General features: G+C 41.4%; 1 protein-coding gene across 35 annotated transcripts in view; it reads left to right on the top strand.

The window, feature by feature from the left end:
- TCF7L2 (transcription factor 7 like 2) overlaps positions 1 to 18,492 on the top strand; it is a 197,433-nt gene that overhangs the window by 59,093 nt on the left and 119,848 nt on the right. For all 35 annotated transcript variants that reach the window (XR_005660895.1, XR_005660898.1, XR_005660896.1 and 32 more), the window contains one exon: positions 12,506 to 12,607. Coding sequence is in view for 31 of the 35 variants with exons in the window: in XM_029080639.2 (XP_028936472.1) it covers positions 12,506 to 12,607 (102 nt within the window). In the remaining 4 variants the exon portion in view is untranslated. The remainder of the gene's footprint in view (positions 1 to 12,505; positions 12,608 to 18,492) is intronic.

Genomic DNA, 18,492 nt, shown 5'->3' with positions numbered 1-18,492 from the left:
ACAATTAATTGATTGATTGAGAAGTTACACTAGTGGTTCTAGGATCACTGGTTTGAAAGCAGAGTACATTACCCCCTGGTCTCCATTCTTGGGGCAGATGAAGGGAGTAGAAGGAAATTTAAATTTTCTGATTTTTGGATTCAGTGTGGCATTTAATAATAATAATAATAATAATAATAATAATGGTATTTTTGTGCCAAGCACTGTTCTAAGCGCTGGTGGCGATGCAAGGTAATCAGTTTGTCCACAGTCTCTGTTGCACATGGGACTCACAGTTTTATTCCCCTTTTTACAGATGAGGTAGCTAAGGCACAGAGAAGTTAAAGAAATGACTTGTTCAAGTCACACAGCAGACAAGTGGCGAATCTGGGATTAAAACCCAGACCCTTCTGACTCCCAGGCCTATGTTCTATCCACTTATAAAATGTAGATAGTACAATTTCACCCTCTTTGTGGCCTAGGACCCTTTATTGAAGGACATGTATTTAAACTAGCAGAGTGACTTGTAAAATCTGACAGATGAGAAGAAAAAAACTGTACTCTCCCAAGCACTTAGTACTCTGTCCTGCCCCTAGTAAGCACTCAGTAAATGCCATCGATGATGATGAGAAAAAGAAAACAGCCCATTAAAACCACTTTGATTTGTCCCAGGAGATTCTTTCACCTTTCCGGCCCTGTCAGGAAGTAGTTACATTGTTCTCTGTTGATATGGCAGGTGTCAATTGTTTGATTTTTTTTTTTTTAATTTTGAAACCTTTATGCATGATTTGGATTTGGGTGCCAATCAGCATTCAGGGGCAGAATAGCTGCGGAGAACTGGCTTGGAGAGATTTTGAGGAGGGGTTGCAGCAGGCTTGAAGAGCAGCCAACAGAATCTGATTTCCTTCTCCCCAGGTCCCAACAGCCAAGATTCTCCTTGGTCTTTCTTCTCCCCATGGTTCCCAGCCTTTTCCTGGACACCTCTCCCATCATCCTTGTTACAGCTCCCTCCTTTAATATGTACTTTCTTCTCCTCATCTTTCCTCTCAGACCTCCATCCTTGCCCTGCCCTCCCAAACAACCACCGCCACTCGTCCCATTCTTTGACGAGGCTCTTGGCCTAGCCTCCTCAAAATGACAGTTTCATTTGTGTTTCTTATGGCTCCAAAGCTGTTGCTTAAAGGAATGCTGTCAAGTTTAAATCAATCGAAGTGGCATCACTAACCTCTCGTTTCATGTGGTGTGCCTGTTTGCTGCCCACCGAGAATGAAAGCAGTTATGTAGAACTTCTAAGCAATTTGACAATCTATTTAAGCCTGTGGATGGGGGAGCAGTGTGAGGCTGGATGAGGCGATAAATGAGACAATTCAGTTTTGCAGCTGAGCTGGAGGTAAGGTGACCACAGGTGCCACTGTTTCTCCTCTAGACTGTAAGCTTGTCATGGGCAGGGAATGTGTCTGTTTATTGTCTGTCTCTCCCAAGCGCTTAGTACAGTGCTCTGCAAACAGTAAGTGCTCAATCAATATGATTGACCGATTGCCTGGGCGGCTCTGGTCCTGTAGGTGAGTCCACCTAATCCGGCCCGTCCCAAGCCATATCGTTACCACGTGGTGATGATAATAATAATAATGGTGATGATGGTATTTATTAAGCGCTTACTATGTGGCATGCACTGTTCTAAGCACAGATGACGGTGTCACCTTGGTGCTGGGTTGGGCAGTCCATCCGGCGCCTCAGCCCAAGAGCGGCAGCTACAAACCAGGGGGAGCAGCCGAGTGGCCCCTGCCTGGGGCCATGAATGAATGGAAGTTTTGGGTGTATGTTGAAAACTCATTCATTTATTCAGTCGCATTTGAGTGTTTACTGTGTTCAGAACACTGTACTAAGCGCTTGGGAGAGGACAGTATGACAATAGACACATTCCCTGCCCATAATGAGCTTTCTATTTAAGCTCAGGCTCCACAGGGACTAGTAGTGCTAATGAAGCAGCAGAGGTGGCCACAGCAACTGGGGCTTCTCCTGCTGTAAGAGGTAGTTTAAGAGAATCAGCCTGATCCAGTAGAAGGAGAATGGCCCTGGGAGTCTGAGGACCTGGGTTCTAATTCCTGCTCCATCACTTGTCTGCTGTGTGACCTTAGGCAAATGACTTAACTTCTCTGTCCCTCAGTTACCTCATCTGTAAAATGGAATTAAGACTTTGAACCCCTTATGGGACATGGACTCTGTCCAACCTGATTATCTTGGATCTACCCCACTGCTTAGTACAGTGCCCGACACATAATAAGCACTTAACAAATACCACAATCATTATTAACTTGGTGAATTCTTAGAAATTTACTTATCACTCAAGGGTATTTATTAAGCACTTTCCTATGAGCAGACCACTGTACGAAGCACTTGGGCAAGTACAGTACAACAGAGTTGGCAGATATGTTCCCTGTCCACAGTGAGCTTACAGTTTAAACTTATTTGTTCTTATTATTAAAGGACTGAAGTGTAAGTATTTGGATATGATAAATGCTGGGGTAAAGTCAAGATAATCAGGTTCCCACATAGGGCTCACAGTCTGAGTAGAAAGGAGAGCAGGCATTGAATCTCCATTTTGCATATGAGGGACCTGAGGCACTGAGAAATTAAGTGACTTGCCCAAGGTCACACAGCAAAAATGTGGCACGGTTTGGATTAGAGCCCAGGTCCTTCTACTCCCAGGCCTGTGCTCTATCCACTAAGCCATGCAGCTTTTCCATCTGTTCACCCTTCAGTTGTTATCCCCCTCACTTTTGAGAATATTTGAAAAAAAAAAGTTTCATCATCATCAGGGTCCCCAAAGTTGGGTGCTTTAGATTCCTTTGGCATTAGTTAAACTAATAACTGCGGCATTGGAACCTGCTACTTGATTGCAAAATCTGTCATCTTCCGTCCTGCCTGCCGACCTTGGTTTCTGTCTTCTCTGATTCAGCCCCGGGATGACCCTGATGTTCTCTTGTGGTGGTCTGGGACCTGGTACTTGAAGGATTTATTCTGCAGCTTGTCTTTACAGGGTCTTTGTCCTGTCCTGTCGTTTTTCCTCGCATGTGGCTTCTCTGGAACATGATGAAGGAATCCGGGGTGTGGACTTCCCTTGAGTGATTTGGATTAGGCATGTGTAGTCTGCTGTCAAATAACAAGTGTGTGGAGATAGTTAACCATTGTGTGAGGATTCCGGGGATGGAAAGCCCTTCATCTTTTACTTTCCTAATGGACAATTGAGACATTCAGCTTATGTTTGAAAGGAAAATGGGCCAGAGCGGTCTAGCTGGCCTCCCCAGACTAAAGCGGGGGGTAGAGGCAAATAGAGAAAAGGATTATTGATAGGGGAAACAACTGGTGTTGAGTCCTGGGAGGGAATGTTTATTTCCCTGCTCTCTAGGAGGGATTTGGAAAGAGCCATAATCCTGGGTTAGGAGTAATTTGTTACAGCAAGATGATACTTGAGTGGCAGGAGGATTCTGGCGGAGGCAGGAAGACTTTTATTCAGGGGAGTTGTTGGGCTTCCAGAAGGTCAGCCACACATAAATCTTCACCCTGGCCTGGTGTTTGTTCCTCCACGAGGAAAATGAACCAAAAGAGTTGCTGACCTTTCTGCTTCCTGGGTGTTGCATTACGAAGGTCTCTCGCCACATGCTCGTTACAGCTAGAATTTTACAATAAAGAATCTGGATGGAGACACCGGAGCGGGTAGACCTCTTGCAAACCTGACTGAAAAAAAATGACTTAGCACAATTCCTGGCCTCACTAGTTGCCTGTTACAGGTGCTTTGATTTGTTTTGATTTGTTTGTGTAAACATATTGGGGGGCAGGTCCCTTTTTTGAGGGAGGCCGGTGAGGCTTGATTCAGAAAAATTCAAACCAGAGTTCTTATCTGTGGAGAAAATGACAGCTTTTGCAATTCTGGGTTCAAACATTCTGAAATTAGAGGATTCCTAACTGCTTAAGAACAGGGACTCAATCATAAATGAACCTTCAAGGGAGATCCTGAGAAATATGGTATGAATTTAGCTGATCTTGGTAGAGAAAATTCCCCCAGAACTAGCTATACTAGAACTGGTATTCTGAGAAAACCTTCCAGGGGCTCTCGTTTGTTGTATTTATTATCGAACACTAGAAGGTGATAGTATAACTGCTAGTTTCAATTTAAAGAGTAAGTTTCTTCCATAGAACCTGGGCACTACATTTTTTTCTTTTATCTTTTAGATAGAGAACATCTAGTAGATTTTCAACTTCACAGAAACTGAGGCAAAGAGAGGTTAGGTCATTTGGGAAAGTTCACACAGTGGTGGAGACCGGAGAAGAACCTAGGCTTCTTGACTTCCTTTCCAGGATTCCACTTCCTCATTTTTGTGTTGTCCTTTAGCAATCTATCACAAATCAAACGCATAATAACGAAACAAAGAACTCTTAAGTTTAGTTCCTTTATGCATTTTACTTCCGATTTACTTGATGCATTAGATTGTAAGTCTCCCGTTAGCAAGAAACATGTCTTTTTGCATCCTGTGTTTAGGACAATGTTCTGCACCATGTAGGCATGAAATAATTACCAATGATTAATTCAGGATTTCAACCCCCGTCACACGCCAGCCATGTATTAACCCAACCTTAGAAGAAAACTCCTCATAACTGTTATTCATTCTTCCCAGGACCACACTTAAAAAAGCATTGTTGTTTCCTAAGAGATAGTGTTGGATATGGAAAAGCAGAGTGGTCTAGGGGAAAGAGTACAGGCCTGGGAGTCAGAGGATCTGGGTTCTAAACCCGGCTCCTCCAAGTCCCTGATGTATGACCATGGACAAGTCACTTAACTTCTCTGTGGCTCAGTTCCCTCATCTGCAGATTGGGACTTCAATACCTGTTCTCCCTCCTATTTACTCTTTTAGGTCCATGTGGGACCTAATTATCTAGTATCTACCCCAGCGCTTAGTACCACAATTATTATTATTACTAGAAAGTGTGAAGAATGGTAGAATGAATTAATGCATTTCTCTACTACGTTCTAGGAGCTAACCTAGCCTTTAGGGGGGGAAAAAGCCAAAACGTTTTTAAAATTGTATTTATTAAGCACTTACTATGGGCCAGGCACTGTACTAAGCACTGAGGTAGATACGAGGTAGCCAGGTTGGGCACAGTCCCTGTCCTAAATGGAGCTCACAGTTTTAATCTGCATTTTATAGATGAGGTAACTGAGAAACAGAGAAGTTCAGTGACTTGCCCAAAGTTACACAGCAGACAATTGGTGGAGGCGGGTTTAGAACCCAGGTCCTGACTCCCAGGGCCTTGCCCTATCCAGTAGGCCATACTGCATCTCATGAATTTAATTTTGTAAGTCAATATGTTTCTGGACAAGAACAATTCACTTCAGGTCATCCACCTGTAGAGCTATCCATTTCTCCTCCAGGGTCCATCTTATTTCATCAGTTTGCTTTCCATAGAGCTATTTTCAACTCTTTTCTACTACCAAGAGTCAAGACCAAATGGCGTAGTGGGTGGAAGACAGGCCTGGGAGTCAGAAGGTCATGGTTTCTAATCCCTGCTCCTCCACTTGTCTGCTGAGTGACCTCAGACAAGTCACTTCACTTTTCTGTGTCTCAGTTACCGCATCTGTAAAATGGGGATTGAGACAGTGAGACATGGGACAGGGACTGTGCCCAACCTGATTTACTTGTATTCCCCCCACGCTTAGTACGGTGCCTGGTGCATAGTAAGCACTTAAATATTATTATTATTAATAAGACTCAAAATTCGTGGTCGTCATTCAATCAATGGTATTTATTGAGCACTTGCCGTATGCAGAGCACTGTCCTAAGCACTTGGGGGAGTACGTCAGAGTTGGTAAACATATTCCCTGCTCACGACAAGCTTACTGGTCATCCCTTTGTCAATTCCAAACTATCTCCCCATCCTACAATAGCAGGCAAGGGGCATACCAACTAAACCTTGGGCTGTCTGGAGGCAGGGTGAAAGTTCTCCTTGATTCCAGGGAGTGTAACGATTCCTTCTTTTTTGAGGAAATAAGGAAGGGAGGTATTTGTGACTGAAGATTGAAATATCCTTCAGCCCAAACTGCATGAGGTAACCCTCATTGAAGTTCTAGTGTGAGCCTCTTAATGCTTTTCCTTAGGATTTCATGCCATCATTAATTTGTTAGTTACCATGACTCAAGGGCAGAAAATGAGATTTTGTGTGTTGCTGGCTTCGTAGATTGACAGGTACGTTGGGAGTAGTTTGACGAGAGGCTGGCACAGTTGAGCTAAAGATGATTCGAAGGAATGTGTGTGTTCATGCCCACATGTACGCACACGCATTCACACACTCTCTCCCCCTCCCTCCCCTCACCACCTTCCCTCCTCCTTCCCCTCTGCCAGAACTGTGAGGGCCAGGTTTGGGACGTTCTTAACCTAGCTTTCCTTATGTTTCTTGGAGATTATATCCCATGAGAAGTAAGAGAGAATAGAGTTGGAGGAAGGGGGGAAATGCCGGTTTGTTCATATTGAAAACTTGGGGTCACTGTGCGCTTATCAGGTGACTTTTCCTTGGGCCGTGGCCTTTAAAGTGTATTACTGGTGATGGGCTGGAGAGGTTTACTTTCACCATCCAGAACAGTTTTCAGTTGATGTTTCAAAGATTTGGTATTCAACAACTCCTTGCCAAAGCATTAGCATAGCAGATATGAAAATCCTTCAGTGGCAGGGTTGGTGGTTAGGGTAGAAACCATTAGGTTTGCTGCTGACTTAGAAAGTGTGACACTGGGGAAGTTGTTTCCGATCTCCAGTTGCCTCAGTGCATACTGCTGTAGAAGGGGACGGAAAATAATTAGCTCAGGTGGAAATTACAGTAATGTTTGTGGAGAAGTTTGAGAACGCTGACTAGAACTGCTGTGCGGTAGAACAGAGCAGGATGATTTAATTGTAGGTTTTCAGAGTAGCTTTTAAAGTGCTCTAAGACTTTGCGAACTTTTGTCTCGGTCATGAGCGCTACAGTGCACTGGTAAGGTGTTCCTGGGAGCCCAAAAGACTATCAAGAGCCCAAAAGGAAGAAAAAATAGTGACTTTAAAAAAATTGATTTGACACCGGTACAATCTGACCACAGAGTTAAAGCAGACACTTATCCGATTGTGCTTAAGTGTTAGAATACTGCACATTTAATTGTTCTTATTATACTGAGGCACTGGGAAGTGAATTAAGGAAAATGTTTGCACTCTGAGTGTAGTTCTTTGTTATTTTGAAGTAATTTTAGTCAATTTTATTTTTAATTGACTTTGGCATTAGAAAGTGCTTCATGTATTAGTGCCTCTGAAGTTCATGATTTTTTTTCCCCACAGTTAACAGTATAATAAAAAATTACCTAAGGGTTAATAGCTCTCTAGTTTTACAATAAGATATGTTCCAAAAATATGGGTGGGTAGTGTTGGGACTTGTGATTATCATTTTTTTGTTGAGTGGAAATAGCGACCTTTACAGTTCTGCAGATTTTTCTTCTGTGTTATGTGGTTAAAGGGAGATGAGTCAAATAATTTTAAAGAGGGAAACTTTGAACCCAGGTTTTCAAGACGTTTCAGAGTGGTTGGCTGGATTTTTCAGGTTGACTTATGTGAAATACCTTATTAGCCTTACTGGCAAGAGCACAAGCCTGGGAATCAGAAGGATCTGGGCTTTAATCCCAGTCTGCCACTTGTTTGCTGTATGATCTCGGACAAGTCACTTAACTTCTCTGTACCTCAGTTATCTCATCTATAAAATAAGAATTAAAACTGTGAATCTCTCGTGGGACATGGACTACTGTGTCCAACTTCATTAGCTCGTATCCACCCCAGTGCTTAGTACAATGCCCGAAACGTAACGCTTAACAAATACCATAAAAAAATTCCCCCCTGCCCCCCCCCGAAAAGGAAAACAACAACCCAGAATTGAGAGAAGATACTCCATGACTGCTCTGGGGCCATAGGGTCAGGGTCAAAATCCAGTGAGAAGCATTTGATGGATAATTTTCTTAATAAATAGTAGATAAGTTCTCTATTTTTCTGGATTGTAGAACAGAACATATGAATACTGAGGCCTCCCTCCAAATGATGGCACCTTTAGAGGGAGTTCTGGATAATCAGTCAATCAGTGGTATTTATTGAGTATGTACTGTGCAAAGAGCACACTCATAAGGGGTTGGGAGAGTTCAATGTATGAGAAGCAGCATGGCCTAGTGGAAAGAGTGTGGGCCTGGAAGTCAGAAGGCCCTGGGTTCTAATCCTGGTTCTACCAATTGCTTGGTGTGTGATGTCAAATCTCTTAACTTCTCGGTGCCTCAGTTTACTCAGCTGTCACATGGGGATTAAGTACATGTTCTCCCTCCTACTTAGACTATGAAACCAATCGAGATAGGGATTGTGTCTGACCTAATTAAGTTGCACCAAAGTGCTTAGAGCAGAGTTGACACTTAGTAAGCACTTAACAAATACTATTAAAAAAAAAGCAGAGTTGGTTTGATAGACACATTCCCTGCCCACGATGAGTTTACAGTCTAGTGGTAATCCGAACTCCTGTGAGGGGGGAGAGAGAGAGAGGGAGAAATAGACACAAGGGGGTTGGAGGGAGAAATTGACATCACTTTTTTCTTTTATTTCAAAAAGAGCGATGGTTATTTGTGAGACTGTGGTATAGTGGTTAGTGTCTGGAATACTGAGTCAGATGTAGGGGTTGTGACATTCTATTTCTAGCTTCCTCTTGCTTCACCCTCCCCACTCTTCCATGCTGTTCTATTCTAGTCACTGTATGTTTGTACTTTAAAGTGTGTTTTGAAAGTTTCACATGCTTCCCCATTCCTTTTAGATTCACAGGATTTTCTAATTTTCTTTATAGGTACTCTAAATAACCTATGCTATCTAAAGAACCATTCAACTAAATTTAGATAAAACAGTTAGATTTAGCTAGTGGTGTTACCAAGGGTGTGAAGTTTTAACTTTTCTGTTTAGTCCTTGTTTTTTGGAAGGGCGGTGGAGTGGGAGGGAGGCTGTTTGTTAGTAAAGGACATTGAAACTCCTCCTCAGAACTAACTTCCTAAGCGCCTTAAAGATCTCAAACTCAGCCACCAGAGAAAGCCACAATCTTAGGGGAGTTCCGGAACAGAACTGCTTTATAGTTTCTCTGAAGCGCTGAGAATGGTAGTGAAAGTAATAAGGGAGTTTATGAACCTACTTTGCTCACAAGACACTCATATTTTCCATTTTCTTTATATATATACATAAATAAATAAGCATATATATATATAGAATATATTAGTGTAAAAAATCCCAAGCCCTTTTAGATATCAGAGAGGGAAAAAAGGTAAACATTTAGCAACCTTGAAACAGCTTTGATTTCTTCAGAAGTACATTGGGATTTCATTGATTTGGGAGTTAAGCACAAACGTCTAAACTTAATAATTATTTCACTTATGGTCTTGGAGAAATACTATAAAAAGCATTATTTAAGAAACCTTAATAGTCCATGATCAGAACCTGTTATTAAGCAAAGGATAAAAAAAGTAAGCCAAGGTAGTCTGATTTTGAAAAGGGAAAGCCCATCAGAGCCCATTTCCCTGGTTTTCACTACAATAATTCCCACAGCCCTATTTGAGTCCAGTTTGTTGAAAAGTTTAATGTTTTTGTAGGCAGTCATAATTTCCCCATCCAGGGAGCCGAGGAGGAAAAGAGTCCAGTGTTGTTTTTGCAGCAGGAACAGTGGGAAATTTTTTTTCCCTGAGATGTAAATCGAGTGTTGGAACTGCTGGGAAAATCAGGCATGGTTTTCCTCGTCTCTTCCTCAAACCGGAGCAACCTCCCGCCCTCATTGGCATTTAGGACTCAAAGAATAGAATTTCCTGCTATTTAACTGCTTGAGGAAGGAAAGGATTTACCTCCTGCTTGTAATAGGACCTAATTTTCATTTTTCTAGTTCTTATTAAGCACCCATTGCAGAAGGCACAGAAAAATCTGTGAAAGCAATCACTTTTTAGTCACCATTTTCTTATAAAGGGTCCCGATGGTAACTCTTCTTCTGCCAAAAGAAGCTTGTCCATCTGGAGTTTCTGCCTTAAAGACGTGATGCATTGTGCACAGATTGTTGGGGCATAGTAATTATGTGGTGTCTTGTTCCATTGTGAAAGAGAGAGTTGTTGAGGGGCGGTTACTGCTACGTAACTCCACAAGATTGTGTGCTCTTTCTCTACCATCTGGATTCAGTTAGCTTTCTTGGGAGTAGAGCTGAGTCTCATTTCCTCCAACCAGTAATGTTATATAGGCAGTGATCCTGTTCTGCCCTAACATAATTGAAAATTATGTGTATTGTAGACCCGGAGCGCTGAAATGTAGACTTGTAAAAATATGTGGTTCAGGTAGCCTGTGGAGATTGGATCTGGCACACAATGAAGCTTTTATGTAAAGTAAGAATTATAAGCCACCACATTAATATTGCATTATGGGCATGACAATTCCTGGACGTGGAGTCTTTGAGTCAGGCTTGTCACTTTAAACAAAGCTAATATTTCATACTTTATCAACAGGGCTGGCATTTTAATGTGAGCAAATTACACTTTGCAAATGTCTAACATTGAAACTGTCAGTTAGTCTGACACCACAATGACTGGCTACAGGGTCTCAGCCTCCTTTTAAAATAGAGGCCAAGCATCTTTTCCTTGGTGTTCTGCATTTCTTCAGTAGGAAGTGGGTAGGTTGGAGGCTTCCCATTTTGATTGGACTTATGGGAATTGACTCAGTCGAGTGGTTTTGACCAGTGTAGACCGTACAGGGAGAGGCCAGTTTCTCTACGGGGTCACTCATTCAATCATATTTATTGAGCACTTACGGTGTGCAGATCACTCTACTAAGTGCTTGGGAGAGTACAATACAGGCACATTCCCTGTCCACAACAAGCTTACAGTCTAGAGGGGACTAATGGTCCCCACCATTAGGAGAGAGTGGATGGTCATGACAGAAGGAGATTCCAAAGCTTAGTTATAAACTTGTTTTTATTTACTGGAAAGGACACGCCAGCCCACCCGGGATTGTGACACGGAGCCATACTTAAGTAGCCAGATGCAGGGCTGTTTCTGTCTAAACTCATGTTTTTGGGTTGGTTGATCTAACCTGGGACTCCTGAGGGTATGGGGGTCTAACCCATTCCCTGTTGAAGTACCTCAGAGAAAACAAAATGGCCCTACTCTTGCACCCTGTTCCTTATGAGGGAATTTGAGTCCTGGGGTGGGGTGGAGCCAGGACTCATTTCCCCCAAGTCCTAGGATGTGGTTCTATCTAGACCAGCTACATGTAGAGGATTTTTTGTCCTTCTGCAGTTGAGTACCAGTTAGGTACAGGCCAGCAGGGTGTTAACATACACATTTTTTCCATCCTCTAGACTGTAAGCTTCTCCTAGACTATAGGCACCTCTGTAGACAGAGATCTTGTTTACCAATTCTTTTGTGCTCTATCTTCCAAGCACTTAGTACAGTGCTCTGCACATAGTAAGTGCTCAATACCTCTGATTGATTGGTTTGCATGTCCGGGCCCATTGCGCATCTTATTCCGTGCTTTCAGTGACAGGTGAAAATGCTTAGAGTAGTTGATTCACAGAGTTTGGAATGATTTTATTTCAGCTGTCTTTAACCATATCCATAGTACTAGGTGTCAAGTACAGTGCTGATTGAGGTACATATATTGAGACTATCCATCCTTTTGATTTTAAATACTTTTTTTCCTTTGAGTTTCCTGGTACTCAATATGAGGAATATATATTTCTTTTCATAGAGGCTGAATAAATAGAATGTTAGCTTGTGTCAAAGCAGCATCTATTAAATCTAGGAATTTCTTTAAGTACATCCTCCTTTTCCCTAAGAAAAGGATAAGAAAACGGACAATCTCTTAAATGATGACCAATAACCCTGATGATCAACAGAACAGTGTTGCTCCGAGTTTATAGTTTCCTTGAACACTTGACTTATATTTGCCTTCCTCCCATTTTTGCTACATCTGCTACGGCTTTATTCTCATTTTTTCCTGTCCTCTCCCTTGCTCCCTTTTACTAATTCCACATCCCCTCCCTCCTTCTTTTCTTCCCTGTCATTCAAGAAAACAAAGAAATCTGAAGTTCACAGCAATATTTCTTGTTTTATTTTGCTTCTGTCTCCTCCTTCTAGACTGTGAGCCCGTTGTTGGGCAGGAATTGTCTCCATCTGTTGCCGAACTGTACATTCCAAGCACTTAGTGCAGTGCTCTGCACACAGTAAATGCTCAATAAATATGATTGAATGAATGAAGAGTTCAGTGATGACATTATAGAAGGAAGCTATTGGTTCTCTGCATGTCCTGTATGCACAGATTCCAAGCCACCCAGCAGAGTTGATTTTAATATTCAAATATTTTTATAGTTTGGTTATAACTATTTTTCATTTTCTCTTAAAGTGGGACATTTTGTGTTTCTTTTCTAAACGTGTTTTTTTTTTTTTTTCGTGTTTGTTCCCTCCATCCAGTATCTCCAGATGAAATGGCCGCTGCTTGATGTTCAGGCAGGGAGCCTCCAGAGTAGACAAGCCCTCAAGGATGCTCGATCTCCATCTCCAGCACATATTGTTGTAAGTAACTTGGCCAAGACAATGGCTTCTGTAATTGCAAATGCCATTTCGATGGTGATGGTGTGCAAAATCAGTGTTTCTGGGTTTTGGAGTATTCTAACATGGGTATCATTGAGGTACCCTTGAAGAGTCCTTGAAATCTGTACTTACTCCCAGTTCTCTTGATTTTTGTTCTCTGATTTTTGTCTCTCCAGATTCCAAACAGACCGACTTACAGATTTTGCCATTTCTTATTGAATCTGTGACTAGCACTGGGGATTTTTCTAAAAATAGCCATATTCTAAAGACTTTGTATGAGAAAGACTAAAAAAAGAAGAAGAAAAACCTTGGTTTGGAGGCTTTTAAAAATGCACTCCTGGACCCTCATGCCCCTCCACCATAAAGCACAACATTTTTTGTATTTTATAATTATTCTTCGGAGATGGACTCTGTACTTTGAAATAATGGATGGCATACTTTTACAAGAGTTATAAAAATTATGATTATGCAACAGTGGAATTAGTCATTTATTTTGGATGTGAACATAAAAGTTGAGTTTTCACATTGTTTTCAAGTACAAATCAAGTATAATACATAAATGTGGTTAAGGGAAGACATTATAAGATCATAATGATTTTGAAATTTAAACTACTTTGGATACATTAGGAATATTGTCACTCATTTGCTAACCTCACATTTGTAGGATCTTAGTCCTGTGTCCATGTACACCACATTGGCTCAAGAACACAGCACAGATTACTTTGATTTCTTTAAAACCTTTTCTTGCCTGTTGTAAAACCACTGTCAGTGGGGGGATGGATTGGAAGAGAAGGAGGTAGACAGGTACCTTTCACTAGTTTGGTCTGTATTTTCTGCCAAGAAAATTGACTCGATCCACAGTTTAGGATTTGCCACCTTCTTGTAGAATTCAAAGCAACCTACCTTTCCCGAGTGTACTAGTAATCTGTGTAATGTTGCTCTGGCACTCCTGGATAGCCTTCCTTCACTGACTTCCCCGTCTAGCAGTAAATTTGAAATCGTAGAGGCCGGTCTATAAACAGAGGCTCCTAAACCAATATACCTCAGTATATACCTCAATGATTCCCAATCTGGCCTTAGAGACGGGGGAAAAGTGCACCAAGATCTGATAGTTTTGGTTTTTTTTTAATTGCCCTCCTTTGAGTTTCAGGTTTTTAATTTTTTCGTAATGAGCGTGGAAGTGATTGATGAGGGTTTGGACTAGCTCAGCCATTATGAAAGAAGGACCATTTCTACAGAGCACTGAATTGCTTCTGTCTTAGGAGAACCTTCGAAACAATGGCTGTTTCCAGTGCTGGGTAGTAACCATCCAGGCGTCCCCGGCCACACCTCTTTATGGACAGTTGTGGGCCGTCTGTCTCATCCCCCATCCTTTGAATGCTGCTCCAGTTTATGCCCAGTGAGCTTACAGAGCTATGCAAATGTAACCTTTGCCAAAAAAAACAAGTAGGGCAGCCCAGGTTCTAAAACCTTGTATTCATATTGCAAATTAAAAAATTGGGGGGGAGAGAGCAAAACATTTTTCCAGGAAGCCTGAGTCAGAACAAATGTGGATTTTGGCCATTGGGGTAGCGGGGGTGTCTTAAGGACCATTTTCCTTTGCTGTTCAATAAAAGGAGTGTTTTCCATAGCAACCACTTTGGAACATATACTACCTCTGAGACGGACCACCTTCCAAAAGAGCCACAGCTGGCATCTGTAATACAATCTTTTGTGCTACTTACAGTGTTTTCGAGTGGTGATAGTGGACCGGGGAGGAGGGAGCACCTGGTGGAAAGAGAAGGGGAGAGGGGCGAAAAAGATGGTGTGAGTTTTTAGTAATGATGAGACAGAATTTGCAAAAATATCTGATGCTCGTTTCTAAATGGTTTCCTGTGTTCTGTATAAGCGATCCCTTTCGTTCCCTATTTGCACATCTTTGATATTACATAAAGAGAGTGTGAGTGGTAACATTCTGGGGAGGTGGTGGAAGGACAGGAGGAACTGGCACGTAATACAGTGCCTGGTTAATAGTAAGCGCTTAGCAGTTATCATAACCGCTCCCCCTCCCCCACAAACAACAGCAACAACAACAACAACAAAAAACCAGGGCCTAAGAATAAAGAGACTATCAGCATAGGGCTATGTGGAATTAGCTCTGTATTTCTATTTATTGGTCTTGTTCCTAACTGTACCCCAGGATCTGCTATCTGTTTTCCCGGTAAGACTCAGTGCCAAATATGATTAGCCCTTTTAGTGGAGAGAGAAGGAATGTAAAGCGAATCGAACATGTCTTTGTGCAATTGGAAGACATGCTTTGGGAATGTGGGGGTACATTTTCCTACTGTCTTTGTCTATTACCTTTTTGGGAGGTTTGTCTTTGAGAGAGTATGAATTGGTGCATGTGTGTGCAGAATTTGTGATGGAGTGTTGTAGTGCTCTATCAAAGCTGTTTCAAGGTGAGTGCCGATCACTTTCTCTGAGGTCTGGATTTTGGTGCTTATGGTAAAATAACTTCTATAGATTACATTTGTATAATATAGTAATTGTGGTATTTGCTAAGTCCTTACCATAGGTCAAACACTGTACTAAACACTGGCCTAGAGACAGGATAAGCAGGCCAGAGCCAAGATGCTAACAGTCTAAGTAGGAGGGAGAACAGATATTGAATTCCTGTTTTCTAGATGAAGAAATTGAGGCACAGAGAAGTTAAGTGACTTGCCCAAGGTTCCACAGCAGGCAAGCAGCGGGGCTGGGATTAGAACCCAGGTCCCATGACTCTCAGACCCATGCTCTTTCCACTAGACCTCATTGAATGAATCTCATGTTTCTTCTCCTTTCTTCCTCCTATCATTGGGATTGCAAACACCTCAAAATTTAGAACCTGGTCTGATTGTAATCTTTTAATATGCCTCAACTTCTAGTTCAGTCTATTGCACAATTTGCTTGGATCCATCCCAGTGCTTAGTACAGTGCCTGGCACATAGTAAGCCCTTAACAAATGCCACAGTTATTATTATTAAGAACTGCTGATTCAGGAAAAAGGGCTACAAAGGCATTTTGGAGGTCTTGCTTTAATAACCTCTAATAATAATAATGGTATTCATTAAGTGTTTACTATGTGCCAAGCACTATTCTGAGGTACAAAGTAATCAGGTTGTCCCATGTTGGGCTCACAGCCTTAATCCCCATTTTGCAGATGAGGTAACTGAGGTGCAGAGAAGTTAAAAGTGACTTGACCAAAGTCACACAGCTGACAAGTGGCAGAGCTGGGATTAGAACCCACGTCCTCTGACTCCCAAGCCTGTGTTCTTGCCACTAAGCCATGCTGCTTCCACAGTTCTGTTCATAGAATGTGAAGGGATGTGCAGATCGTGGGAAAGTAAATTTAGACCACCTCCTCACTTTTCTCACTTTCTGGAGGTTTCCTTCAGTTCTTCATCAACCAGATTTCTGTGGATGGCATTTGACATTGTATATAGTAGCACCATGTATGTTGTAAATTCCTCCCCAAAAAAGTGATTTTCTAGGGGTAATGGCAGTTCTCAACAGGTTAGTGAAGAAAAATAAGAAGAGAATGATCTATTATTACTTATGCTTTTTATTTAAAAGATGAGAAGAATATGGAGAGATATTTTCACATCTGAATTGCTCAAACCCTCATGGCAAGATTATAAATCTTGTATGTGATGAGACGTTTTCAATTTAGCAGGCTTAATTTTCCTAAAAACAACTGTGATTTAAATAAATGTCCCTAACTGATAGTTTATATTACTTCACTTAAGAAAAAGATAGTGGGGTTTTAAAGTCATACATTTCTATTTCTTGTAACAATCACTGTGTCCTGTTTGTTATGATTCTGTGGCTGCTGATTTGTGTTCAGAAGTAATAGTAATAATATTTATTAAGGGCTTACTCTGTACAGATCACTGAACTAAGCCCTGGGAAGAAGTAACACAGGTAGGAATTAAACACAGATCCTGTCTCTTGAGGGACTCACAGTAGAAGAATAATATTCCTAAGGAAAGTTGTTTAAGGTAACTGACCAAAAATATTTCTAAATTTATCCAATAAATGCTGTTATTTTCCATCCTCTTTTGCTCTAGTTCAGAGATTGTGTACTGGACAAATATTCAGTCTTTAAAAAACAACTGACTTTTCTCCCAACCCAAATTCCTCTTCCCCATCTAGATGACTGCATTGCTCAGTATTTTTACTTCCAAACTCATGCCTGGTCATTATTCGCTCTCAGGTGTTTGGGTATTCTTTCTTAGCTTTCTTTTTAAATGACTAATTGGAGGCCTTCCCAGACTGAGCCCCCCTTTTCCTCTGCTCCTCCTCCCCTCCCAGTGGCCCCTACTCCTTCCCTCTGCTGTACCCCTTCCCGCCCAACAGCACTTGTGTATATTTGTACATATTATTCCATGTATTTTATTAATGATGTGTATATACGTATTATTCTATTTATCTATTTTGATGCTATTGATGCCTATCTACTTGTTTTGTTTTGTTGTCTGTCTCCCCCTTCTAGACTGTACGCCGTTGTTGGGTAGGGATTATCACTATCTGGTGCCGAATTATACTTTCCAAGTGCTTAGTACAGTGCTCTGCACACAGTAAGCGCTCAATAAATGCGATTGAATGAATGAATGAATGACTCTAGAGAGATCTTATATGATAAACTGAGCTGTAGATTACTGGATAAAATTTCTGAGTTGGGAATGATTCACCGGGTACTACCTCTGGTATCTTTGCCATTCAGAAGTTTTTATTTGACATCCTTTGTACTCAGCAAGAAAGATACTGTACCAAATGGTGGTATTTTGGATAATATAGATATTACAAAGTGGCAAGAGACTTCAGAAGTTCTGCAATTTCATCTCCGGGCTTTACTTTTGAAGTCAATGACTTTACCTTGGGGTAGTTCTTTAGTACTTATGTCTTTTTTGTTTTGTTGGGTAATGAGCATGTTCATAGAGGGTATTCTAGAGTTGTATATTCTTTTTTTGATGCCGCAGAAGGAGCAGGAAAGCGGGGGAGGGAGAAGTTGTTATAATATGATGGGTGAAACTTCAGGCAAAGGCTGTACTTGCAGCACTGAATATTTCAAGTGGGCACAGAGAGCGAGTTGTTGTTCCGAAGAAATCCCAGTGTCGTAGAGCACCATTTGAAGTTTCTGATGCAGCTTCAGATTGTAGACTTCTTCTGGAATTTTCTTTGGCCTTGGTTTTCTATTTAGAAGATAATTTTATTTAAAAATCTATGTGGCATAAACTCTTAAACCTTGAGCACATTATAATCAAAACAGACTCTTGACCCAGACTTGGTCATGAACCTTGGAATGACTCAGTTTCACATTGACTCCGAAAATTGTTGACCATCTCCCCCAAACCCCTTCAGCAAAAATGTATTTTTGGGTCCCCAGAGCAATTTGAGTCAACAATATTAGCCTATGTGTCTCATGCATCTTGAGTTGTTTTAATTGAAAGGATTTCACATAAGTACCTTGCTTTTTAGCCCATGTAAAACTCCACCCTGTTTGGAGAGAAAACTGAACTGGTCAAATTCACTTTGAAACCCAGGAAATGGAACTATATATGAACTCATTTCCACACACTGGATAGTGTGGCCCAGACATTTTGAATGAAAAGCTTGTGGAAGCCATTTCTCAATTCTTTGTCAAGTATTATTGTTCTCCCCAGTGGTGTTTTGGGATTCTGTAGGATCAGATTGGCCAGTCAATTCCTAATGGAGAAAATCCACATTCTTGATCTGTGACCTGAAAAATTACACCATGGTTGGCAATTGTCAAATCTGAGGGGCATGTTCATTTTACTCTCTTAGTGCTGATCCTCAGAGAATAAAGAAGGTTCATAAAAAATAATTTT

This window comes from Ornithorhynchus anatinus, chromosome 16 (genome assembly GCF_004115215.2).
Source record: "Ornithorhynchus anatinus isolate Pmale09 chromosome 16, mOrnAna1.pri.v4, whole genome shotgun sequence".
Taxonomy (NCBI): Eukaryota; Metazoa; Chordata; class Mammalia; order Monotremata; family Ornithorhynchidae; genus Ornithorhynchus; species Ornithorhynchus anatinus.
This window is presented reverse-complemented; position numbering and strand designations above follow the sequence as displayed.